General features: G+C 41.5%; 1 protein-coding gene across 1 annotated transcript; it reads left to right on the top strand.

Moving 5' to 3' along the window:
• The first annotated feature begins 22,323 nt into the window (after positions 1-22,323).
• LOC145643101 (uncharacterized) lies at positions 22,324-25,535 on the top strand. The gene is made up of 2 exons (XM_081694264.1): positions 22,324-22,547; positions 24,995-25,535. The coding sequence occupies exons 1-2, from the start codon at positions 22,324-22,326 to the stop codon at positions 25,533-25,535; spliced, it is 765 nt and encodes a 254-aa protein (XP_081550390.1).
• Positions 25,536-26,120: the final 585 nt, after the last annotated feature.

The following is a 26,120-nucleotide window of genomic DNA, read 5'->3' as shown; positions in this document are numbered from 1 at the left end:
ATGTGACTAAAGTAAATGAAAAAAACAAAATTTACATGGTTAAAAAAAAAAAACAAAATTTACATGAAAAAGTTAAATTTGCACAAATATGTTACAAATTGGAGAAAATTTTGGTAAAAAATTAATATTAATACAAACAAATGTGACTATCATTTAGGGACTTAAAGTTGGCCATAATGGACTATCAATAAGGATTTATACATTGTTACCCTTAGGGAAAATTACACAACTAAATGTCACTAACTAAACTAAGAAAAAAATTATATCAAAATGTAGAGTACTAGCTGTAGGATGCCAACCCAAATTGCAGGCAAAAAAGTGAAAATAAACTTCAATAAAACCAGTGGTAGTGATATATTCATAAAAACAAATCCTATTAATTCTGACTAGGATGTCTTACTGAGAAGTCCAATTGTCCATGCTCTATTGATTCAGCCTTCAGAATATGCAATTTTGCTTGGATAATGGATATATTGATATTAGGATTTTTATTTTGTTTTTTGTTTTTGTTTTTTGTTTTTTTTTTTAAAGTCACTGTAATTTTTTCATATATTTATTCCATCATTTTATATACCAATTTCCCCAAGACCAACTTTGGAACCTAGTATGTCAATATGGCCTTAAAGCATTTTAATGCAATTCAAGAATACATGTAACTCAAATACTCAATTCTGAATCATTGATAAAAATCTATGTACAATTTTGTAAAGAGCATCAAGGATCCATCAACTAGAAGCAACACACTGGAAAAAAAAAAAAAAAAAAAAAAACTTCATGGAGTACTTAAAAAGTAAAGAATGGTAGAGAGCTTAGATAGAGGTTCTAGGGTCCAAAGGGGTAATGATATAATTGACATAGAGTAAATATAACAAATACAATATATAAATCTTCTACAACATTAGTATTGTGCACTGATTTCAGCTACCATTCCTTCTATAATTCTGACTAAGAGAAATGGGTAACCTATAATTCTGGCTAGAAGGAACAAATAGCCTATAATTCTGATTTCAGTACTAATTCCCAAAACAATCCCTATTTGTCGTTAAGATTCACAAAACAGCCCTGTAATAAATAAGTATTTAACTACTACAAACCAGAAAAAGTTCACAAGAGCACATCACAACAATAACTATCAACACTCAAATCAAATTGTATTCATTGCTGCCAGTCTTTTTGAATGTTACAAGGACTAAACAAATATGTACCACAAGCCTCTGTATAAACTATCAGCAATTACCAGGCCCGTAAATCCCCTTCCTTAACAAAGGTTTACAAGTATACAAGAACATAAGGGGGCTCAGGTCACCTGGCACTACTACAAATAATGGAATAAGAAACGCAAGATATAAATCGGTTATCTTAGATAAACGTTCTCTACAACAATATAGAACGGTTATCCCTTGCAACCGTTTTATAAGTGAAAGAATATAGAAAGGTTATCTTCCTTAACTGTTTTTTATATTTTTTGGCCAAATAAAAAATTTAAATAAATAAATGAATTTAAAATATACAGAACGGTGTTCAATGGCAACCGTTGTGTATCTATCTTTTTTTTTTTCTTTCTGAAATTATGAATATCCCGCCTCATGTAAAGTTTACACATCAAACAATTATTTAACCTAAATTTTCCCCAATCTTCTCATAGACACACAAATGACAAACTCTCACCTTCAAATCTCATTCTCTCTTTATCATCATTCAAATTAAGTTCATATTTCAATTAAAACTTGGCATAATGGCATAGTTCACAAACTACCAATGTGTATTTGTGTAAGTTCCAAAGTGAACCATTATCATCCGATCTCAACTCTTCATCGGTTCCTCCGTTGAACATTGTAAGATTCATGCTTGCTCCTTTTTTTACAAATAGAAATCATCTTAATTTCGTTGTGAATTTTGTAATTTGACTTTAATGTTTTTGTTTAAAAAACTTAGTTATCATTCAACTAGATCCTAAACCTTAATATTTTTCATCTGTTTTAAGGTGCTTTATACTTGATCTTGAATTTGTTGATCTAATTTCTATATTCTTGCTGTTACGACTTGTTGGTGAATTGCAGGTATTGTGGTCTTGAGGATGTGAGAAGAGTCAGAATTTTCAGAGTAATTCCAATTTTTAAGATTATTTGTTTTGTGTTTGGATGTTTGGGGTAGTGAAACTACCATGGAGTAATTATTTTCGTTATAATCAAAGGCAATTGTTTCAACACAATAGACGCAATTGTAATTTGTAAATTTTCAGTTCTATTAATTTGATTAAATTATTTCTATACAAGTGTAAATAATGGTGATTTAATTTATTAAATCATCAGGTTGTATGTTTCTTATTTGGGTTGAAATTGTAGCAAATATGAATTACTGAATAATACATTAGCACTTTAGTATTGGGATATTGGACAATCGAGAAATTCAAATTCGTACTGGGTTTTGATTTTTTTTTTTGTTCTAATATAATCTGTTGTCCTTTCATTTATTTGCTTTTAATTGTATTGTAATTCAGATTCTTCCTGGGTTTTTATTTTTTTTGTTCTAATATTTAATTAGATCAATTCAAAATAATAATTATTGGCGATTTAGATGTCAAACTCACTTGGGCATTATGCAGATTAATACAAGAAGTATTTTTTTAAATAAAAGAAAAGAGATCGGTTAAGTGTAAGAACCGTTCTCTTGTCCTCTAATTTTCACTATTGGGTTTTTTTAGGAAAAGAGAACGGTTGCCTAACATAACCGTGTTCTTTTCTTTTGTACATAGAATTCTTGTAACACTCGTTCTGTAAACTTTATATATCGCTTAGCAGAAGAACGGTCCAAAGGCGTTCCATAAAGCCTATTTCGACAGTTCTCTATTCCCTTTTTTGTAGTAGTGTGGTATATAGTGAATTAGTGACAACAAGTATACAAGAATATAAGGGGCCTCACAAGAACAAGTACACAAGTCACCTAGTATATAGTGATAGCTTGTTGTTATATATCTCCCATGTGTCTTGGTCAGAATATGAGCACAAGGTTGGACTTGGTTAAATATCTAAAAATTTGAACTTTCAGCATGAATGGCAAGCTTTTGCAAGGAACTTTTAGCACTCTATACAGAAGTTAGCTATAAAAGTCTTTTGTTCTAACTGAACACTAGAAAGCTTTACAACATATGTTGCTTCTAATGAAATATCAAAGAAGAAAGACTATGAAATTACAATTTTAAGCTAGAAAGGTCTCTTTTAGCTTGACCTATAAAACAATTTGAAGGGTAGATACTGTTTTGGGTGTTTTGTCCCTCGGGAGAGTTACGTCACAAAGATTGGTCTGGCTGAGTTGTAACTGCAAAACAACGGAGACTCTGGGTGGTTGGAGCTCCGCCTCCGAAGATCAAGTTAGTAACTTGAAAGAGAATAAAGAGTGCGGAAATTTAGGTGGGAATCTGCTTGGATTCTAAGCTCAGGTGTTTTTCTGATGAGAGAGAATGTAGGTGTAATAAATAATTGAATGTGTCCCCAAAATGGGGAAATATCTCCCTATTTATAGGGTCATTGGTAGGATTGCCCCTATCTAGGTCACTTGACCTAGATTTTAGTGGGCTGCGCCGAATTACGGCGCTTCTTGGGGTTTGGGCCCTTGAAGGCCGCCATTTCAGAAGCTTATCTGAAGGGGACACGTGTCAAGAGGCTATTGGGCCACTTGGGCCATCCTAACCTTGACACGTGGCCTTCTCTCATTGGTCCACATGTCTAGGGTATTTTTACCCTAAACATTTGCCCCTCACAGGGGTCACGTGAATGTCACGTGATGCCTGTGACACGTGTCCACCTATCAAAGGTGAACAGTAACAACGGATAGTAAAATTTAAATTTCAAACGGGGATGCCCCCGTTTTCACCTTCTATAAATAGAAGTTTACCCCCCCTTTTTCTCTCACTTCATTTTCATTTGACTTTCTAGAGAGAGAAAGAGAGATTTTTAGAGAGAGATTCTCTGCTTCCGTCTGCGTCAAAGTTTTTCGGATTTCCGCGTGCTAACGTTGCATTACCCGGTTCACCGTCTGTAGTTGTTTTCATATTTTTCAGAGCTAAAGTAAGGTAACCGCCTGTACCATCTTTAGCTTTTCTCTTTTTCAACTTATATACATTCTTTCTCCGCCTGTATACATAGTTTAGAAATAAAAATGAGTTCTCCATCCACACACTCGGCACTGCCTAGGACACTCAGTCGGTCCCCCGGAACGGTTGAGTCTAGAACAGGGGGTGCCTTTTCTAGACTGTCAGAATCGATGTGCTCATCTCCGAATTCCTCCCTCTCTGTGTCTGTGCAGGACACAATGGCCAGAGTCAAACAGACGGCCAGAAAGTCTAGGAGCCAGCGCACTATGGCAGTGCCAGCCGATGAGATTGTTCCGGATGGGGATCATGAGGATTTGGAGGAGAGCAGTTCTGATGAAGAGGCTCCCTTTACTTCCAGGAGCTCAGGCGTACGGGAGGAAGGCGGGGAGGAAGCCGCCTCCTCTAATGGATACGGCAATGATGAGGCCGGTGAAAGGTCGAGGGCCGAAACTTCTGGCTTTGACCAGGATAACTTTGCGGCTGACTATCAGCAGCCGCCGAAAGTCGCTGACAACCTGAACCCTAAAAGGATTAGAATGATACCGGGTGACATTGCCTTGTTAAAGAGTGGTTTCAGGGCTTTCAAAGAGAAGCACCCCTTTGGAAAGGGGTGGGATATTATCGTCCCGCCTGCTGATGCAGTAATGGCATGGGACGATGACATTGATAATGCAGACCACTACTTTGTCTGCTACGAGGCGGTTATAGAAGTCGGCCTTCGGTTCCCCCTCTATACGGGGATTAGGAAAATCCTAAAGGGGTATGATCTGGGAGTTTGGCAGCTCACCCTCAACTCGTGGGTGAACATTTTGAGTTACATTGCCGCCTGCGAGCTCCAGAACTTAGCTCCTAGCTTCTCCGCCTTCGCTCATATACATTACTTGAGCAAGGCACCAGGCGGTCATGGGGCATGGTACACTCTTTCCACCTTGCCCTAGTATTTGATTAGTTTGGACAAGGTGTCCAAGTGGTCCGGGTGGAAAGATAAGTTTTATTTAATTTATTCTCCAACTCTGAGACACAACCGGACACTACGCCGGTACAACAAGGAATCGGTTCTTCTGGGCAGGAAATGCCCTCTCTTGGAGCTATCTACTAGGGCCCGGGAGCAAATAATGGAGCCGGGTTTCTTTGAAACCACTACTGAGCCCATGGGAGATGGGACTCATATTATAGTTCCAAAAAACTGGATCCCCCACCCGGACTACTTCAAGGACGAATGCTTCTTGTCCGCCTGTGGGTTAAGTCCCATGTTTCCCAAGGGTAGATCCACTTGCATCCGGAATGTTTCTGATTTTATTTTTACATTACAAACTTTCCATAATTTCTTCTAACTTTTATCTTATTCATGAAGCTGACGCCTTGAAGATGGTTGACCTGGCCAAAACCCCGGCTAAGTCAGCGGCGCTACTGCGCAAGGAGGCTGCTATTGCAAGGAAAGCAGCTGTTGAAGCCAAAGAGTTCAAGAAAGGTGGGGTAAGACTGCCTGACTTCATATATATATATATATATATATATATATATATATATATATATATATATATATATATATATATATATATATATTTTTAAAAAGGCAGTTTGCCGGTTGGGTATGCTTAACTTTTTAATTTGCAGGACTCTGCAAAACGTGTGCCACGATCCTTCTCCAAACTTTTCAAAAGGCAAGGAGAAGATCTAGAAAAGGCTCCGGCTGCTAAGGCCGCCAGAAAGGACCCTCCCCAGTCAAGCTCTACTGCCAAAACCGATCGTCCCACGACCGGTGGCAAATCCCCTGCTGCAATGAAGATTCTGAGCGAAGGCTCAGAGCGTTCGCAGCAGAAAGCGCCGGATGCCTCCACGGCATCGAAGGGTGGCCCGCCACCTAATGTTGCAGCCGGTGCGGCAACAACCGGGGAGGAGGAGAGCCTCATCCGGAAACCCAAGGTAAGGGAAAGATTGAAATACCTTGGCCACTTGACTTCATGAGAGTCAAGACTAAGGTAGACCCCTCAGGGGGTTCAGTCAGCAGCCGGCAACGGATGAATGCCAACTATGCTGCTTCCTTCTCACAGAGTACTTCTACTTTTGGTGCAGATCTTACATCCGACGAGCCGGATCTTGCTGGTTTCGCAAAACGGATGGTGAGGACCCTCACCCGGTCAGAGAAGAATTCAATACCTGATCTGCAGGTAGTGGACTTCGACCGGATAATGGGCCAGCTGGCTGAGTTAAAGAATCCCCACCTTAACTCTAATATATTTTCTTTATTTTAACTAAGTATGCCATAATCCGGCTGCTCTTTTCTCAGGTAATGCTGAGAGTGGACGGGCTCCGAGGCCCCTTCAGGCGGAAACAAGAAGAGGTAAATGACGCCAAATGGAGGGCCCTTGAAAACCTTAACTCTGCTGAATATGCTAATTATATGTGTGATTTAGAGATTAAAGCAGTAGAGTTGAAGCAGGAGGAGCTGGTTCGAAGCTTGACGGTTGCAAATGATGAAGCCACCAGCTGGGCTAATGACCTTGAGCAAAAACTGAAGGATGCCAAATCTGAGCTCAAGGCATTAGAAGATGTTGACAAGGAAAACGCCCAACTTCGGGCAGACGTCTCCCGTTTGGGGGTCGAGATCGTCAATCTGCGGAACAAGCAGTCGGATGAGATCGCCCAAGAGTAAAAACGACTGATGGAAGAGAACGAGCGGGACAACGAAGCCCGCCTGAAGATAGCCTGGGGGATGCTCTACCCAGATGTAGACTTCGAGGTCTACAAGCTTAGGTATGATTACGCCACAGCGGTGTATGATGCCCAAGTGCTGGGTGAGGCTCCTTTGCCTCGCTTCCCAGACTGGGCTGCCGAGCAAGGGTATGAAGTGTCGGACAATGAGGAGCCGACGGAGGAAGAGCGAAATGAAGGTAATCAGCCTCAAGTAGCTGATGACCAATCTGAAGCCCTCCCAACCGGCCAAGACCAGCCGGAGCAGCAGCTTCCACCTTAGCCTTAGGCAAGCCTCCCCAAATTCAGCGGCAGTATGCCAACTTCTTTTCTTTGCCGGCTTGTATGCCGAGTAATGTCGTATTCTTACCAACTGTAGAGTTGGTTAACAATCATTTTCTTTTGCTTCTTCTCCGGATGTTATTCCGGCTAACAATTATTCTGGCCTTTGTGCCATTTTTAATATGAAGTATTCCGACTCAGTCGGTTATTTATATATATTTGTGTTTGAATTTTTCAATTTGAATTTTGCGTATATACTGCAGTTCTTTAATATTTTGCCTAACTTAAAAAAGCATGCGGCAATTTGCAATCCGGGTGGTCTTGCCCCTGGACGGCTGTGTGGTTGGTTTCATTTCAAATTGATTGATTGGCTTGAAAACACTTGATACTTGGAGAAGTATGAGGTGTTTTAAGGCCAATCAATCACAATGGTGATTTTCCCAAACCAAGTGCACAGCCGGCCATTAGAACGGGTGCTTCGAGTCTCTTACCCAGACGGTAATATTCCGTCTAGGATTATTACATAGCCATTACACAAAATCTTTTGCCCCAATTGGGAGAGCGAGTGCAACTTTGGAATAAATATTCTAAGTGGAAACTTCCGCCGGCAACCGACTGATGCCTCGGGGCATCCGGTATTTGGTAATTTAATCGTTTCTCGTAGATTATTCTGGTCAGACGGCTATGAGTTGACCAATTTGGTCGTTCAATCTTTGTCGTTTGCATAGGTACGTAGAACCGACGAAGAGTCTGTTCTCTGCAACGATTGCACCCGGAGGGGTGTCGCCGGACGCCATTGTCCATGTTGGGACAGGCGATTTTATAAAATAAGCAACCATCCGGCCATTTGGCCTTTGGTCTTGTTTGAGACCGGTTGTATAGCCACTAAGCGTTTTTGTACTTAGTTTTTTTTTAAGCTGGCCATTGGCCACGTGATATCATATTTATACTAAATGTTAATTTTAGTTGGTTAAGCAATTAGTCCGTCTGGGTATTACCCAGGCGGAATGGTAATCATAACATTAAATTACACTAAGTATCAAACTTAGTTGGTTAAACAAGTAGTCCGTCTGAGTATTACCCAGGCGGGTAAGAAATTATTTCATTGAATCTACACTAAGTGTCAAACTTATATAGTTAAGCAAAAGTTCCGTCTGAGAATAACCCAGGCGGATAAGTAATTGTAAAGATAGCAAAATAATTTTGCAAACAAAGCCTGATTTCTCATTGATGGACTCACTGTTTACAAAAAATTTACAGTTCTCAGAAGTAGTACTTTTTTAAGTTATCTACATTCCAAGTTCGAGGTAGACGCCGGCCGTTTGGAGTTTCCAGACGGTAAGTGCCATCCCCGACTTCTTCATAAATCCGGTAGGGGCCTTCCCAATTAGGAGTTAGCTTTCCAGCCTCATTGGCCCTACCGGTTGCCTCCATTTTACGTAACACAAAGTCGTCAACTTTTAAAGGACGCTTGCGTACTTTCTTGTTGTAGGCTCTGGTCATTCTCAGACGGTATATCTCATGGCGCAGGGCAGCATTACCCCTGCGTTCCGGGAGGGAGTCCAATGCTAGCCGCATGGCCTCCCAATTGGCCTCTTCATCATGAAGCATGACTCTGAGAGTCGGCTCGTAATGTTCAATGGGCAAGACGACTTCAGCACCGTATACCATAAGAAATGGGGTTTCACCGATTGCCCCTTTGGCAGTAGTCCGGATGGCCCATAGGACATGAATTAGCTCTTTTGCCCATCTTTCAATTTTCTTTTTTATGCCGTCTGAGATGAGCTTGTTGAAGGCTTCAACTTGGCCGTTTGCTTGGGGTCGGCCGACTGATGCAAAACAATGTGAGATACCCTGATCTCCCAACTAAGTCTTAAGGTGAGGCGTTTCAAACTGAGGGCCATTATCAAACACCATAGACATAGGTACCCCGAATCGGGTGATGATATTCTTCCAAATGAAAGAGATGACATCCTTTGTCTTTATGTTCTTGACTGACTCAGCTTCTACCCATTTGATTAAATAATCCACAGCCACCAAAATGTAGCGCTTTCCGCCTAGAGCAGGCGTGTAAGGACCCAGGATATCCATGCCCCATTTTGCAAACGGGACTGGGTTGTGGATTGCCGTTAGATCAGTAGCCGGGCGGTGAATAAGCTTGCCAAACCTCTGGCATTTGTCACATCTCTTCACAAACTCATTAGCGTCTGCTTCAAGAGTAGGCCAAAAGTAATTCCGCCTGGCTCTGACGGCTAGGGACCTGCCGCCTATATGAGAAGCACAATATCCATCATGCAATTCTTTGAGAACTTCTTTCCCCTTTTCTAGGGTAACACACTTCAATAGAGGTTTAAGGGAACCCGCCTTGAAGAGCTCTCCGTTTCTCAACTCGAAGTTTGATGCTCGCTTCTTCATGACGGCTGCTTCCTGTGGTGAATCAGGAAGTTTGCCGTCTGCTAAATATGCCCGGATGCCATCCATCCAGGTAGAGCTTCGGTCCAGGATTCCAATGGGCTCTTCATATATACTTCTCTTTTCAAGAACTTCCCAAAAGACTGACCGAGGCGTATCACAGCAGGCGGATGAAGCCAATTTGGACAACGCATCCGCCTGATTGTTTTCTGACCTAGGCACTTGACTCAAACGGAATTCCTCAAGTGCCTGAAGGTACTTGATCATAGCCGGATGAGTTGCCTCATATTTTCCCTCATATTGGCTTACGACCAACTGTGAATCAGAGTAGGCGTCAATTTTAGTTGCCCCTGTTGCCTTACACATGCGAATTCCGGCTAGCAGGGCTTCATATTCCGCCTCGTTATTTGAGGCTTGAAAGTTAAACCGCAGTGCATATTCAAATTTGTCCCCCTCAGGGGACTCATATATAATTCATGCACCGTAACCGTTCTTCGTCGAGCTCCCGTCTACATACACTTTCCAAACCTGATCAATTTTATCCAGTTGAACCGGTCGTGTAATTTTAACAATGAGGTCGGCAAACGCCTGGCCTTTCACTGCCTTTCTAGGTTCAAAAGTGATTTCAAGACTTTGCATTTCAATAGCCCATTTTAGCATTCTGCCGGATGATTCCAAGATAGACATTGGCCGCTTGAGGGGCTGATCGGTGTAAATTACCACCGGATGGCCGGATGAGCCAGAAAATACGGCTTCAATTTCTTGAAGGCCATATATAGGGCAAGGCCAAAATTTTCAACCATGGGATACCGGAGTTCAGCATTTATTAGAACATGGCTAATGAAATAGACCAGGAGCTTAATGTCGTCTCTCTCAGCAAGGAGAACAACACTGAGAGCATGATCTGAGACGGCTAGGTACATATATAACGACTCTTTGGGCAGAGGGCTAACAAGCCTTGGCAAAGAGTGCAAGTGCTCTTTCAGCTTTTGAAAGGCCGCCTCAGCATCATCCCCCCATTCAAATCTGGTCTTCTTCCTGATTGCTTGGAAGAAGTAAAGGCATTTGTCACCTGACCGGTTGAGGAACCTCCCCAAAGCCGCCAGGCAACCGGTTAGACTTTGCGCTTCCTTGACAGTGCGAGGTGACTTCATGTCAATTACCGCCTGTATCTTCTCAGGGTTAGCCTCTATCCCTCTTTGATCAATCAGGAATCCGAGAAACTTCCCAGACTCAACACCAAAGACGCATTTCTTAGGATTTAACATAACCTTATGCCGCCTGAGTGTGGTGAAGGTTTCTCGGAGATCAGCAAGGTGATCCACCTGCTGCTTGGATTTGACTATCATGTTATCTATGTACGCCTCCACATTCCTCCCAATTTGATTAATGAAGACCGTATTAATCATCCGTTGGAATGTAGCCGACGCTTTTTTCAAGCCAAACGACATCACAGTGTAACAGAATAACCCCTGATCAGTGACGAAGGCTGTCTTCTCTTGATCTTTTTTCTACAGGGGTATCTGATGGAAGCCGGAGTAGGCATCCATGAAACTCATCAAGGCATGCCCGACTGTCGAATCGACCAGACTGTCGATCTTTGGAAGTGGGTAACTGTCCTTGGGACATGCCTTGTTGAGGTCTGTGTAAACAATACACATACGCCAGGTACCATTCGGCTTCTTTACAAGCACAACATTCGCCACCCAGTCGGGAAAATTACATGGCCGAATGAACCCAGCGTCCAACAACTTTTTTACTTCGGCAGCTGCCGCCAGACTTCTCTCCTCGCCGTGATTTTTTTTCTTTTGCCGGATGGGCTTCTTTTTAGGATCCACGGCGAGTTTGTGGACAGCAATATCCGGGCTAACTCCTGGCATCTCCTCCACTTCAAAGGCAAAAATGTCTTTGAATTCTTTCAGCAGGAGGTGCAGATCTGCACCCAATTTAGCATGAGCAGCTGTCCCAACCTTAACAATACGCTCTGGACGGCTGTCGTCTAGAGGTATATCAATATGGTCTCCAACCGGCTGGGGACGGAGCTCAGCTGACCGCTCCCTGGTCAGTGATTGCTATTTTTTCTCTTTCTTCACCTCTACCCGCAGCGAGGCCTTTCTTTTCTTTCCGACTGCTGGTGGGGCTGGGGATGGGGCTGGGTTGGCATCCTTGACAGTGTCAAGGTCTATTGGTTCTGGGCCTTGGTCGCCTAGGGTCATAGTATCTTTGACGGCTGAGAAGTAGCACTCCCGGGCCGTCTTTTGATCCCCATTCAAGGAACCAACAGAGCCGTCATCCCTCTCATACTTGATGAGCATGAGAGAAGGGATGATTACTGCCTTGGCTTCGTTTAGGGTCGGCCGAGAATAATGTTGTAGGCGGTCAGTTCCTTAACGACCAAGAACTTGAGACCAGGTGTCGTCCTTTTCCTTTTTCACCCAGTCGGATTGGTAAATCAGCCCTTTCGACTGGGTAAACCATTCCACCCCCAAAACCAACCAGGGGGTGTGTAACCGGATGCATGCTGCTGACATTGTATTTCACCTTTTGCAGGCATTGGAGACTGATGATGTCCGATGAGCTGCCGGTGTCAATAAGGATTCGTCCAACCAGCTGGTTGGCAACCTTACATTCAATGACGACCGGGTCGTCTTGCGGACAGCGAACGCTGCCCCGGTCCTTCTCTATGATCAAAATGTCTTGGAAGGAGGAGCTAGTAGACGCTTGATCATCATCATCATTGTCCATCTTTCGAAGATGGCTCTTGGTGCCCCGGATGGTAGGGCCACCGCATGAGAACCCACCTGCTATGGTATAGACCGGCTCCTTATAAGTGTCCGCCTGTAAAGTGTCTTAGACGACTGCCCCGGGTTCTTCTTATTAGTCCCTTTGGACTTGGAGATATAGGACTTTAACATCCCCTTGTCAGCCAGACGGTCCAACGCCCGTTGAAGGCTGAAGCAGTTGTTGGTGTCATGGCCAGCTTTCTCATGGTATTGGCAGAATTTATTTTTATTCCTTGATTGAATGAAGCTTTTCATTGGATTCGACTTCTCTAGTGACAGCCGGTCCTTGATCTCCATGAGGATAGAGTTGCAGTCCTTGTTAAACTTGTACTTAGGAACGTATGATTTAAATTCTTTCTTCTTCTTCTGAGACGGCTGGTCAGAATCACTAACTGCCCAAACTTCTTTTCTTTTCTTGCTCTCTTCTTTCTTCTTGGCAGGCTGAGCAGGCCGGCTGTCTTTCTGTTTGTCAGACTTCTTAGAGTCCGACTGGTTACCAGGCGAGCAGAGGTCGGTTGCTTGAATATAGCTTTACGTCTCCCTCAGGGCCGCCTGTAAAGTGAAAGCCCCTTTTTTGACTAGGTCGAACTTAAAAGTCGACCCGTCTTTCAGACCCTTGAAAAAGTCTGTAAAAGCTACCTCGTCAGACAGTCCTTGAATATGAATTCTGATCAGATTGAACCGCCTGACATAGGAGCGCAATCCTTCTCTCTCCCCCTACTTAATGGTGCTCAAGTCAAAACTTGTTTTGTTCACAGGGATGTTCATTGAGAAGTTGGAAGCAAACAGGAAGGCAAGCTTCCTGAAACTATCAATGGACCCGGCTAGCAAGTTGCCAAACCATTGTTGGGCAATGCCCTTCAATGTAGCCGGGAAGTATCGACACCAAGTGGCATTATCCAACCCTTGTAAGTACATGAGGTTGGTGTAAGCCATGAGGTGATCTTCTGGGTTGGAGGTACCGTCATAGGTGCCTACCAACACATTTTTTAACCTTGGCCGGTTGTGCCGCCTCGGTTATCTCCCGGGTGAACGCAGAAGGTTGTTCACCCAGGCGGAGCAGACGGAGCTGCCAGTCTAGTGGCTGGACGTTGTTGTATGCCGCCTGACCTCCAAAGAGGGCCGGCTGCATGAAATAGGGAGAATACTGACCGTAGACCTGAGAAGGTACATACGGTGCAGTCCCAATCATCTGAGGACCAGAATGGACGGTATTACCGCCTGTTTGGCTCTCATGCAAGGAAGGTACATTCCCTGCAGAGGTGTTGTTGAAGCTGTCGGGAAAGTTCGACGTAGAAGCCGACTCAGACAACTGCTTATTTCTCTTGTGGGTAATGATCTCTCGGGCGTTAAGAGTTGACTTTTTGCTTCCCACCGGCTGTTGAGTCCGGCGGGGATTGTTTGCATTCCTCTTAGGCAGAAGAATTTTGGACCAATCAATGGTCCCGGCTGCCTTCTCCTTTGGATGAGGAGTTGGCTGTCGATCTCTGACTAACTCCCCCTTCTCCAGAGGAGTCTTTTTTGCCGACTGACCCCTACTTGGGCCAGCCCGACTCTTAGAGATCAGATCTTTAATTTCACCCTTGAAACTTGTCATGAACTTCATGAGTTCCTCTCGAGTGACGGGAGCTGATCCGCTGGCCGTATGGGTTTCCCCTTCCGGCTGCTAGGGGGTTGATTTGTACCCGCCTGGTTGGCACTCCGCTCCAGAGTATCTCTGGGCCAAATGCGCTTGGTTATCAAGGAGCCATCCTCGGCTATATAAGTTTCGAACTGAGGATCTTCATCCTCTTGGTCCGTGAAAACTTCCGGGTCATCGACCGGACGCTTAGGAGGTGGTACAGACTCTTGAACCATCCTTGAGGTACTCTCCCCACAGACGACGCCAAATGTTTTGGGTGTTTTTGTCCCTCGGGAGAGTTACGTCACAAAGATTGGTCCGGCTAAGTTGTACCTGCAAAACAACGGAGACTCCGGCTGGTTAGAGCTCCGCCTCCGAAGATCAAGTTAGTAACTTGAAAGAGAATAAAGAGTGTGGAAATTTAGGTGGGGATCTGCTTAGATTCCAAGCTCAGGTGTTTCTCTGATGAGAGAGAATGTAGGTGTAATTAATGATTGAATGTGTCCCCAAAATGGGGAAATATCTCCCTATTTATAGGGTCATTGGTAGGAGTGCCCCTATCTAGGTCACTTGACGTAGATTTTAGTGGGCTGCACCGAATTACGACGCTTCTTGGGATTTGGGCCCTTGAAGGCCGCCATTTCAGAAGCTTATCTGAAGGAGACACGTGTCAAGAGGCTATTGGGCCACTTGGGCCATCCTGACCTTGACACGTGGCCTTCTCTCATTAGTCCACATGTCTAGGGTATTTTTACCCTAAACAGATACCATTTGTTATAAAGGTTAACTTAGCTATTTTATATGGTACCTCAAAATCAAAGTTCAGAGTAGCATCTACCCCACTTTACTAAATACAAATGCACTTGCACCATTGAAATTTTGAGGTCTGCATATCTGTTGGTGTTTAGAAAGACTTGTAGACATGTTGCTTTCCTCAAATTTCAAAAAAGCACACAGTACTTAACCAACGGACTAAAATTCAAGATTAGAACTACATAAACAAGAATAAGATTAAGCCAAAACATATGTAGGATGGTTCAAATGTACAATCCTACCAAAAAGGCTAGAACAATAAAAATAAAGTAAAAAATAAAATGTAATTGCATTTATAAGAATATAAGCTTACCTAGAGTATAAGACATTTTAATATAGTAATATTATAAACTCAATGAAGCTCAATTACTTTATTCTTCACACAGCTCTCACCCTCCTTTGGCTATTCTACATTCCTGCATGCTTCTACCTATATCTTCCCACTTCAATACCTACAAACACCATCATCATCAACTTCGGCTAAAAAACTTAGCATCAAATATGTGAGCATGTAAATGAAAGACAAAAGAGAACTAATGTTATACCTTCTTAAATAGAGTACAAGAAGAATTAGAGCTGATACTTGTAATCTTCCTATCATAATCAACAAGAAAATCAAATTCGATCACAAGTAAAAATCAATTGTATATAAGAGCATGATCATCTGAAAAAGGCAACAAACTTTTAGTTATCAACCACTGTTACCACAAGAATAATCCCTCAAAATGAATTGAATACATCGAGGATTGGATAAGAATTTTGCACGCATAATTATAGATTTAAAATTCTAAATTGGCATCAATTACGCGTTTTGTCTAAAAATTTCGAATGAGTTTGACAAAAAAAGTTCATACATCAAACACAGATATTACATTTCAACATTTTATCAAATTAATCAATTTTTTTTTAAAAAAAAACCTTAACAATAAACTAATCAGGAAACTGCATATATAAAATTCAGTACAAATTTGTCGCCAATTTTTTCAATCTATCGATTGCAACAAACTAATTGGTGTCTCCTGAATTAAATCTGTATGGGTGATATGTAAAATGGGCCGACATCTTTTACAAATATGGACCTGAACCCAGAAGAGCTGATAAATGGGCAGATATGTTTGATAAAGCAGGCATATCGGCCTGTCGGTATTCGGCACGTGGCAACAACAGGCTGACACTTGGCAAGAAAGGCTTTGCAGGCTTTGTAGCCACCTGTCTTGGTATTTATTATAAATAGTAGGTTAGGAGTCATTAATGAGGGTAATTAATAACACTCTCTTTCTCTCTCTCTCTTTCTTTCTCTCTCTAAATTCTCTTTCTTCATCACAAACTGACTTTGTCATCGGAGCGATTATCCCTGTTGGAATACCCCAGGGTTAGCTAATCCTTTCTCTTTGTGTAGGTTCTCTTCTGGCCGATAGGATCTTAACGGGTTGCATACTCGTGCTTTGGACTTTTGGATCGGGTTGTCGGATCCTTGCAGGAACAATTGGTGCTAGAAGGAGGGGAGAAACATAATTGCTTATATCGCCTAAGAACCTCACATCCTGTAAAAAAAAAATGCCTGAAAATCAGAGCACGCCGATAGCCGAGAAGTTGGTTAATTGGACAATCAGAGTGGGAACTGGAATATCGAATCCGGAGATTGAGATTGAAGATGAAACCCATACTTTAGAAGGTAACCATTTCCATATGTCGTTAACCCCAGAAGGTCAAGGAGAAGGGGATCAGGATCCAATGGCTGAGTTCACGCAAGAAGAACTCGAAACAGCAGCAAGGGTAATGAGTGCCATGAGTAGGAAAAGGAAGGAAGCTAGGGCAACCCAAGATGGGGAAGGGGTGCCGATTACTGGTCATGGTAACCAATCAAACCGGGCTGGTAGCTCATAGAGGCGTCGACATGACAGGTCGCCGATAAGGTCACAGCCGACTCAATGGGAGTCAGAATTTCAATCTACAGGTCCCGTTGTAAGCACCGAAAATCAGCAGCAAGGGGCAGTGCGAACGATAGTCCAGTTGAGGGCGTCGCCATTTACACAAGGGATCTTAGACCAGCCTATGGAAAAGATAAAGATGCCAACATGTCGATATGATGGAAGAGGGGATCCAGGCCGGTATATAACCTCTTATGAAGGGCACATGATCTTGTATACAAATTCGGACGCTGTATGGTGCAAAGTTTTTCCGACTACTTTGACGGGGGCAGCGACATATTGGTTTTACAACCTGGGAAATGGAACTATAGACAGCTTTAAGAAACTGACAGAGATGTTTGTTGGGCAATATATCAGCAACAGTGTGAGACAAAGGACTTCGGGGGAATTGATGGCAGTAGAACAACGACCGAATGAATCTTTGAGAGACTATATCAGACTGTTTAATAATGAGGCGAACACAATCCCAAAATTGCAACAGGAAATAGCTGTAATGGCTCTCATGAACGGCTTGAATGATTCTGAGTTTAAGCGTTATCTCACAAGAAAGAATTTTCCTACGTTGGCAGCCGCCTTTAACAAGGCACATGATTACATAAAAAGTGAAGAGTTGATGAAGACAAGCAGCAAAAGTATACCGGCTGGAAGGTATCAGGCTGAGAGAGTGGCCTCCGGAAGTGTGAGATCGAGAGTTCCAGCCCCGGGAAGGGGTGGAAATTGGCAGGAGGCAAAGGCAGCAAAACTGCCAATGCGATACAGTTCTGTAGACACCCATTTGTGTCTCCCCAAAACCAAACCCAGTGATGAGTACCTTTCACGTCTAATCATAGTCGAATGAAACGAAAGTGTGGAAAGGTCTAGTGTTGCGGAAAGTTTTTATTTCTTTTCTCTTCTCTCTGTTTTTAAAAAACTTTATTTTAAGAAAACAGTCAATCCACTTTGGTTGGTCCATGATATGGGTCCAATAGTGGTGTAGTTGGATGGGGCTTGCAAAGACCTTTCCAACGATATATTATAAGCCCAATTCCGATAAATATTGAGGAAGTTATGGCCAATTTACTAAACTGGGCCCGGTTTGAGCTTTATGTACGGCCCAATGATCTTGGGGAGGGCCTAATATGATTTATCATTCCTAATGCAATTAGGAATGGTTTTAGTCTTCTAGAATCTTCTAGAAGGTTCTTTTCATTCCTAATCCAATTAGCATTGATAAATTGACTTTGTTGACTTTTCAGAGTTTCAATCAAAATCAAATAGCATTTTCGAAGAAATTATATTATTTTATCCTCCAGTACGGGAAATTTATCAGATTTTCGAAAACGCGTTGAAATCAAGCTTGGCGTCCAACCCCAGGCCTTGGCGCCTGGAACCAGGCTTGGCGCCAGGCGCTAGCCATTGGTGCCTGGCGCCAGCTAGCCAGGGTTGGCGCCAGCTCTGTTTCCTGAGCGTCAGACTCTGTTTTGTTAAATTATCTTTTTTGGCTGATTTTCTCTATAAATATCGTATCAAAAACTCCGTTTTCATTCACCAATTCTCACCAATTTTCTTCATTCGCAAACAATCATTAGTTCTTTAGCATTCTCTAATTCATTCATCTCCTAAAAACATTCAATTCTTTCTTACCTTGTTTTCATACAAAATTCCGCATTCACAAGATCAAGAAACACCTAGCCATATTCAAAGTTGCCTTCGCCCTAGACGTGAAAGGTTTTAATTTCTGAGGGTTTGGTCCCAAATCTCTCTTTCAATTATTTAATTTAATTGTTTGATTTATTATTTTCCTTGAAGTTACTAACGTGTGTATTTTGTTATTAGAAAGAGGTACGAAGCATCAAAGTAAGTGCTTTAATTGATTTGATTGATGTTATGATGTAGAAATTATGTCTATATTGTTATGATATTCCTAGTATCATGTCTAGGGTATTTTTAATATTAAATATGATTGCTATGATGCCTTTTATTCTCTTCCTAATATTTATGATTGTTAGTATCATGTTAGGGCTAAAGATTTGATTTTTATTGCTTAGTGACGTGCTAGGGTTTGTTATTAATCTTGTTAGTATCATGCCTAGGATCTTGCTATGTTTATTATGCTTTAATATTAACATGAACATGATTATGATTATAATTGTTATAATTTATGATGATTATGAATATTATTATTGTTATGATGATGATTATTTTATTGTTATGATTATTTATTATGTTGCTTGATATTTATTGCTTGATCATGCCTTTATTGCATGTTTAAAGGGAATTTGGTACTTGTAATCGCGCTTAATAAGATAATTAATAATCTTGTTTAGGTTAACTGTGATTATAATTCAAGTGATTGCCAATAATAGTTTATTTGTGCATTAATGTTCAACCAACATAGATAAACAGGTTTAGGTTTAATCCTATTGATTGCATGTTAATTAGAAAGCGCACATGAATACGATCAGAATAAAGTAGAGGCCTATTATTAGGGCAGGTTCAATCTCTTTTAGTTTGGATTTGTACCTTCATCCCCGAACCCTTATTTGGTTCTAGACCTTATGGAGTTGACGATCTCTTGGATCGTTAAGGGGTGTAACCTTCACCTCGTGAACGGTTTACAAGTTCCTAAAAAACTTGTTGGCGACTCTTTTGCTCTATTTTCTTCCCTTTTGGACGCCACCGTACTTTAGTGTATGATCACAGTGGGGTTCAAGCTAGTGGGATTAAAGGCTTGAAATTATTCCCAACAAGTTCGTATACCCTCCTTAATACACCAAGGGCGGCAATTTACTCAGTGAATCAGAATAGGGAAGGATGGGTGAGGCCGATTCCAATGAAGGCGAAACCGAGGGATGCCAAAAAATACTGCATGTTTCATAGAGATGTGGGTCACTATACAGAGGAATGTACGCAACTAAAGGATAACATAGAAGAGCTGATAAGAAAGGGTCACTTATCTCAGTACCGGCTGAATGCGGGTGGGAACCAACCGTCACCCCGACAAATTGAAAGGCAGCAACTCGAAGTAAGGCCGGAAAGGCCACAGAGTGTTGTGGTCCGGCAGGGGGGTGGAGGAATGCCGCCGTTATCAACAGGAAGAGGAGTTGATGTGATAGCTGGAGGGCCGGTACATGGAGGGACGATCAGTGGAGCAAAGAAGCACTTATCAGAGCACCGCCATATAATTAATGCCCTGGATACCGATAGCCGCCCAAGGCCAACTTCGATCCCAGATGTTGTATTCACTGAGGAGGATACAAGGGGAATAGTCTTTCCGCATGATGACCCGCTGGTGCTGATAACAAAGATTAACGGAGCTGACATAAAAAGAGTTCTAGTAGATGGAGGAAGTTCAGCTAATGTTCTTTTTATGAAGGCCTTTAATGAGATGATGATAGGAAGACAATACCTGACGCCGGTATCGTACCCAGTTATTGGATTTAATGGGTCTTTAGTGCGACCAGAGGGGAGCATAGTCTTGCCGGTACGATTAGGCGATGGGCCTACAGCGAGAGATGTGATGGCAGAGTTTTTGGTAGTCAATGTTCCATCGGCTTATAATGCGATTATTGGAAGGCCGATAATTCATGATATCCAAGCTGTTGTGTCAACATACCATTTGACGATAGCTTATGTGTCAAATTTTAGAGCTGTAGAAAAGGTTCATGGGGGGCAAGTTATGGCAAAGTCTTGTTATTTAACGGCTGTGAAGAATCCGGTCGGAGATGGTTCAGTACCGAGTAATCCTAAAAAGGAGCTGGAGCCCACAGTACGTGACTTATCCATGGGTAACTTTGATACAAGGCTGGAAACAGCTCCGAGACCATTACCAGGAGGGGAAACGGTCCAGGTTGAGTTGCAGCCAGGTGACTCCAGCAGAACAGTTAGGGTTGGAGCCGATATGGATGTTGACATGAGGTGTAATCTGATAAGCCTGTTGCGCGAAAATGTAGATGTCTTTGCTTTCTCAGCGAGTGAAATGCCAGGAATATACCCGAGGGTGATGGAGCATAAGTTGAATGTCAACAGGGGGTTCAGGCCGGTAAGACAGAAAAAGCGAAACTTCTCTACTGAGTAGATAGAAGCTATACAGGCTGAAGTTAACAAGCTCTTAGCGGCGGGTTTTATTGAGCCGTGCACATATCCAGAGTGGTTGGCAAATGTTGTTATGGTAAGAAAGCCGACAGGAAAATGGCGAATGTGTGTCGACTTTACTGATTTGAATAGGGCTTGTCCCAAGGATTGTTATCCATTGCCCCGGATAGACAGACTGGTGGATTTTACGTCTGGTCACGAGATGCTCAGCTTTTTAGATGCGTTTTCAGGATATCATCAGGTCAGCCTTCATAAAGCCGACAGACCGAAAACGACCTTCATAACGGATGCTGGGGTATTTTGTTATAAAGCCATGCCGTTTGGGTTAAAGAATGCTGGGGCAACATATCAGAAGTTGTTTGACAAGATTTTTGAGAGGCAAAAGGGCCGGAATGTGGAGGTGTATGTGGATGACACAATTGTTAAAAGTAAGAAAAAGCAGGATCACATAGAAGATTTGAGGGAGACATTTGAAACTTTACGAAAATATCAGATGAAATTGAATCCCGAAAAGTGTGTATTCGGAGTCCGATCGGGGAATTTTTTAGGCTTCATGGTTAGCGAACGGGGAATAGATGCAAATCCTGATAAGGTGAACGCGGTGCTTGAGATGAAGCAGCCAAAGACAATCCGAGATATACAAAGGTTGACTGGCCGAATGGCAGGGTTAACTCGTTTTATCAACAAATCAGCTGATAAGGCACTTCCCTTTTTTGTGGTTCTACGGAAGAACAAGGTGTTTGAATGGGGAAAAGAACAACGGGACGCGCTAGAGGTGGTACGCAATCATTTGAGATCTCTCCCAACAGTTGCAAGGCCGGAAAGGGGGGAACATCTGCAATTATACATCTCAGCGTCTCCAAAGACAATAGCTGCAGTGTTAGTAGTGGAGAGGAAGAAGCAACAAATGCCGATATACTTTGTTAGTCATGTACTGAATACGGCAGAGCGCCGATATCCAATAATTGAGAAAATGGCATTGACAGTGGTGGTTGCGGCAAGGAAGTTAAGGCCATACTTCGATGCACATCCGATAAATGTTCTAACGAATTATCCATTAGAAAAATCATTGCACAAGATGGATACGTCAGGAAGATTGCTGAAATGGGCTGTGGAATTATCGGAGTATGAGATACATTATAAGCCCAGGGTATCAATAAAGGCACATGCCTTGTCTGACTTCATAGTAGAGGCTTCATATACAGATGAAGAAGAAGATATAGGCACTTGGCAGGTTTCAATAGTTTGTAATTTAATGACCAAAATTTAATAAAGTTTTTGGTGTTTTCCCTTCTTTTTATATACAGAGCAATCAAGTACATATTTAGCTTATGACATGTTTATTGTTGCCAACATATAATGTCACAGGTATCTGTGGATGGATCCGTGACATCAATAGGATCAGGGGCTGGCATAGTCATAACGTCTCCAGATGGCCAGGTCTTTGAGTATGCAGTAAAATTTAAATTCAAGGCAACAAACAACGAAGCTGAGTATGAAGCAGCGGTGGCAGGAATTTAGTTATCTATTGCAGCCGAGGCAAAGCGTTTAGCGTTGACAACTGATTCCCAACTCGTGTCAAGTCAGTACAATGGGGAGTATGAGACACGAGAGCCATCAATGGTTAAGTACCTGGAAAAGATAAATCAATTGATGGCACAACTGCAGTATTTTGAAATAATTCTTGTGCCGAGAGCACAGAATGCGCAAGCAGATGCTTTAACAAGGTTGGCAAGTTCGAGCTTTAATAACTTAGAAAGAATTGTGATGGTTGAGATTTTGGGTGAGAAGAGTATAGATGAAGCACCAGAACAGGTGCTTTGTGTTGATAGTGCCACCCAGTGGTATGATAACATACTAGCATATCTCGTCCATGGGGTGCTACCGGCAAATAAGGGAGAATCACGAAAGTTACGAAAGGATAGTGTATGATTCATTATGCATCAAGGACAGTTGTACAAAAGAAGCTTTTCATTACCATTGATGAGATGCATAAGTAACCTTGAGTCGAAAAGTTTGATTGAAGAAATACACGAGGGTACATGTGGCAATCACCTCGGACCGAGAGTTCTATCAAGAGAAGCAATGAGGAGAGGCTACTACTGGCCGACCATGAATGAAGATGCGGTACGATATGGGAAAGCGTGTGAAAAATGCCAAAAGTTTGCGCCAGCTATCAACCTACCACCAAATGATTTAACACCGATATTAAATCCAATTCCTTTTGCACAATGGGGAATGGATATAGTAGGGCCGTTTCCATCAGCAACAGGCGGCAGGAAATTTTTATTAGTAGCTGTAGATTATTTCACAAAATGGATTGAAGCTGAGCCGGTAGCAAAGATAACAGCAGCAGAGGTAAAAAAAATACATTTGGAAAAACATTTTCACGAGGTTTGGATTGCCGATGGCCATGGTTTTTTTACCATGGATCTCAGTTTGATTGTAAGGCGGTAAAATAGCTCCTATCAATGTACAAGGTTAAGTTTTCATATGCAGCGGTGTGTCATCCGCAATCGAATGGACAGGCGGAAGCGGCTAATACACTAGTAGAAAAAAGTGGTTTGGCAGCGGTTCAAACCCGGTCTAAGGCACCGGTTTGAACCGCTGCCTATGTGGGGGGTGCCAAATACCCCCTTTATAGCACCGGTTCAAAACCGGTGCCATATATCCAATTAGGCACCGGTTAACCGGTGCCAAAAATGTAAGAAAATATTTATTTCATTGGTTTTGGCACCGGTTAACCGGTGCCAAAACTGCCCAAAATATTTTTTTTTGTTGCCTTTAAATCAACTAAAATAAATTAGAACATCAAAATATAAATTAGAACAAGTGCAAAAGACAATGAAATGGAGTATATCAATATATTAAACTGTTATTGTACAATACAAAAAAAAATAAAAAAATACAATGAATTATAATCATACAATAAAATTCAACGTTAAATTGATATTGAAAAATACAAATAAAAATTACAACATCAAAAACAATATTCCATAATCAAAGTCTTGAATCGTTGTGCATCAATTAACACCTGCATCAATTAAAACCCGTAAATCAATAAAACTCACAAAAAAAATGCAAAAAAAAAAAAAACCAAAAAACTCATGTACGAACTCAAAAATCAAAATAATTTACTGTAATAAATAAATAACCAAACAAAACGCAAAAAAATCGAAACACAATTAACCACAAAATTTTCGAAATTAATTAAATGCAAAATTTTCGAAATCAATTAAACTCAGAACCCAGAAAATCAATTTCGAAAATCAATTAAACGAAAAAAAAAATTCAAAATCAATTTCGAAATCAATTAAACTCAGAACCCAGAAAAATCAATTAAAATTATTCCCAAAATTTTCGAAATCAATTAAACTCAGAACCCAGAAAAATCAATTAAAATTATTCCCAAAATTTTCGAAATCAATTAAACTCAGAACCCAGAAAAATCAATTAAAATTATTCCCAAAATTTTCGAAATCAATTAAAACTCAAAACCCAGAAAAATCAATTTCGAAAATCAATTAAACGCAAAAAAAATTCAAAATCATCCCAGAAAATTCAAAAATCAATTAAACCCCATCAATTTCGAACAATATTACAACAATCAAACCAAAAAAAATCAAGGCATTTACCAAAAATAATCAAACCCAGAAACCCTTACCTCGAATATAAAACCCAGAAACATGCAGGTGGCGGCGGTGGTTAGTAGCGGTGGTACGGTGGGCAAAAGACAGAAGGGAGAAGAAAGGTCGGAGAAGAGGGGGGAAAGAAGAGGAGAGCGAGATCAGACAGAGAAGGATCGATTTGGGTTTTTCTGCACCATATTTTGATCTGCGGCTTCTTCGATCCGGAATTCCTTGCAAATCCTTGACATCAACCATCTGTCGAGAAAAGGTAGTTTACTACTTAAAAGTTAGAGTAAGGAAGCACTGTATCTGAGGTGTGCGCGTTGTGGTCGGAGAGATCGAGAAGGAAGATGATAGAGAAGAGAGGAGAGAGAAGGAGAAGAGAGGCAGCTGAATGAAGCTGAGTTAGTTCTCTAGGGTTAGGAATACAATTATAATATAGATAAGTTGACCGGTTTTTTTTTTTTTTAAATCTAACAAGGGCACCGGTTCAATTGGCACCGGTTCAAACCGGTGCCTTTTTGATTTATGGCACCGGTTCAGGCTGAACCGGTGCCTTTTCTCTTTTGGTAAAAACCCGCCCAATTCTAGACCGGTTTTGGGCACCGGTTTAGGCTGAACCGGTGCCATATGGGGGGTGCCTAATGCTTTTTTTCTACTAGTGATAAACAAATAATAACGGCAATTAAGAAGAAGATAGAAGATGCAAAGGGATTATGGGCTGACCTGGTGCCAGAAATATTGTGGGCTAATAGAATAACGGCCAAAGAGGCAACGGGTGAATTGCCTTTCACATTGGTTTTTGGAACAAAAGCAGTAGTGCCGGCAGAGGTAGGGTTGCCAACATTTAGAATTCAACACTATTGTGAAGAGCAAAACGATATTTTATTACGGAAACAATTAGATTTCCTACCAGAAGTGCGTGAAAAAGAAGCAATTAGATCAGCTGCCTATAAGAACAGAATGACAAGGGCTTACAACAAGCGCTTCAATCATCGGCCTCTTGCTATAGGAGATCTTGTACTACGAAGAACAGCTGCAACAGGGAAAGGGAATGAGGATGGAAAGTTGACGACAAATTGGGAAGGACCTTATCGTATAAGAGATATGGTAATGCAAGGTTCATATTTCCTAGAAACAATGGATGGAAAGCCATTAAAGAATGTTTGGAACACAGCTGTATTAAAGAAATATTTTGCATAATATGTTGTAATTAGAAAGATAAGTAATGTTAACTATTCTGAAATATATCAACAATAAATACAAGCAGTTTCGAAGAAAATTTTTCATGATATAGGCATCCTCTACTTAACATAATATCGTTATGTAGGATGGACAACTGAAAACCACTTCCGTGAAGTCAATGAGCTTATAGCCTGATCAGTTATAAACATTGATTCGCGAGGTTGTTGGTTTAATGTATAACACCGGTTAAATCGGTTCAAGTATATGCTGAATTGAAGTATAACTTTGAATGCGATCGCCGAGAGGATACTTCACTGGCTACAACTATAGCGCAGTAAGTGATCAAGGCTATGCAATGAACCAGCAAAAAGTGTATATAGTTATTTCTTAACCATATACACTGTGGGGGTAGAATGGATATAACATCTACACATAAGTTTGTGCTTGAATTATTTTTAACGTATAAGTTTATGTCTTGAGCTCTGGTAAAGTTGCTGATAGTAATAAAATCAGTAATAAAATCTGGTAGTCATAAGGCGGTGAAGCAAATGTAAAAAGAAAGCTGATAGCTGATAATTTTTAAAGACGATAAAGCATACATAA

The sequence above is a fragment of the Chenopodium album genome, chromosome 8 (genome assembly GCF_948465745.1).
Source record: "Chenopodium album chromosome 8, dcCheAlbu1.1, whole genome shotgun sequence".
In the NCBI taxonomy this organism is placed as follows: domain Eukaryota; kingdom Viridiplantae; phylum Streptophyta; class Magnoliopsida; order Caryophyllales; family Amaranthaceae; genus Chenopodium; species Chenopodium album.
The sequence above is the reverse complement of the archived record's forward strand: the minus strand, read 5'-3'. Positions and strand labels throughout refer to the sequence as shown.

Bases quoted from the DNA above. Each gene is read 5' to 3' on its own strand.
- LOC145643101 (XM_081694264.1), top strand. From the start codon at position 22,324: ATGGTTAAGTACCTGGAAAAGATAAATCAATTGATGGCACAACTGCAG. The intron at 22,548-24,994 runs GTATGATAACAT...TTTTTCTACTAG, and splicing joins GTTGATAGTGCCACCCAGTG to TGATAAACAAATAATAACGG.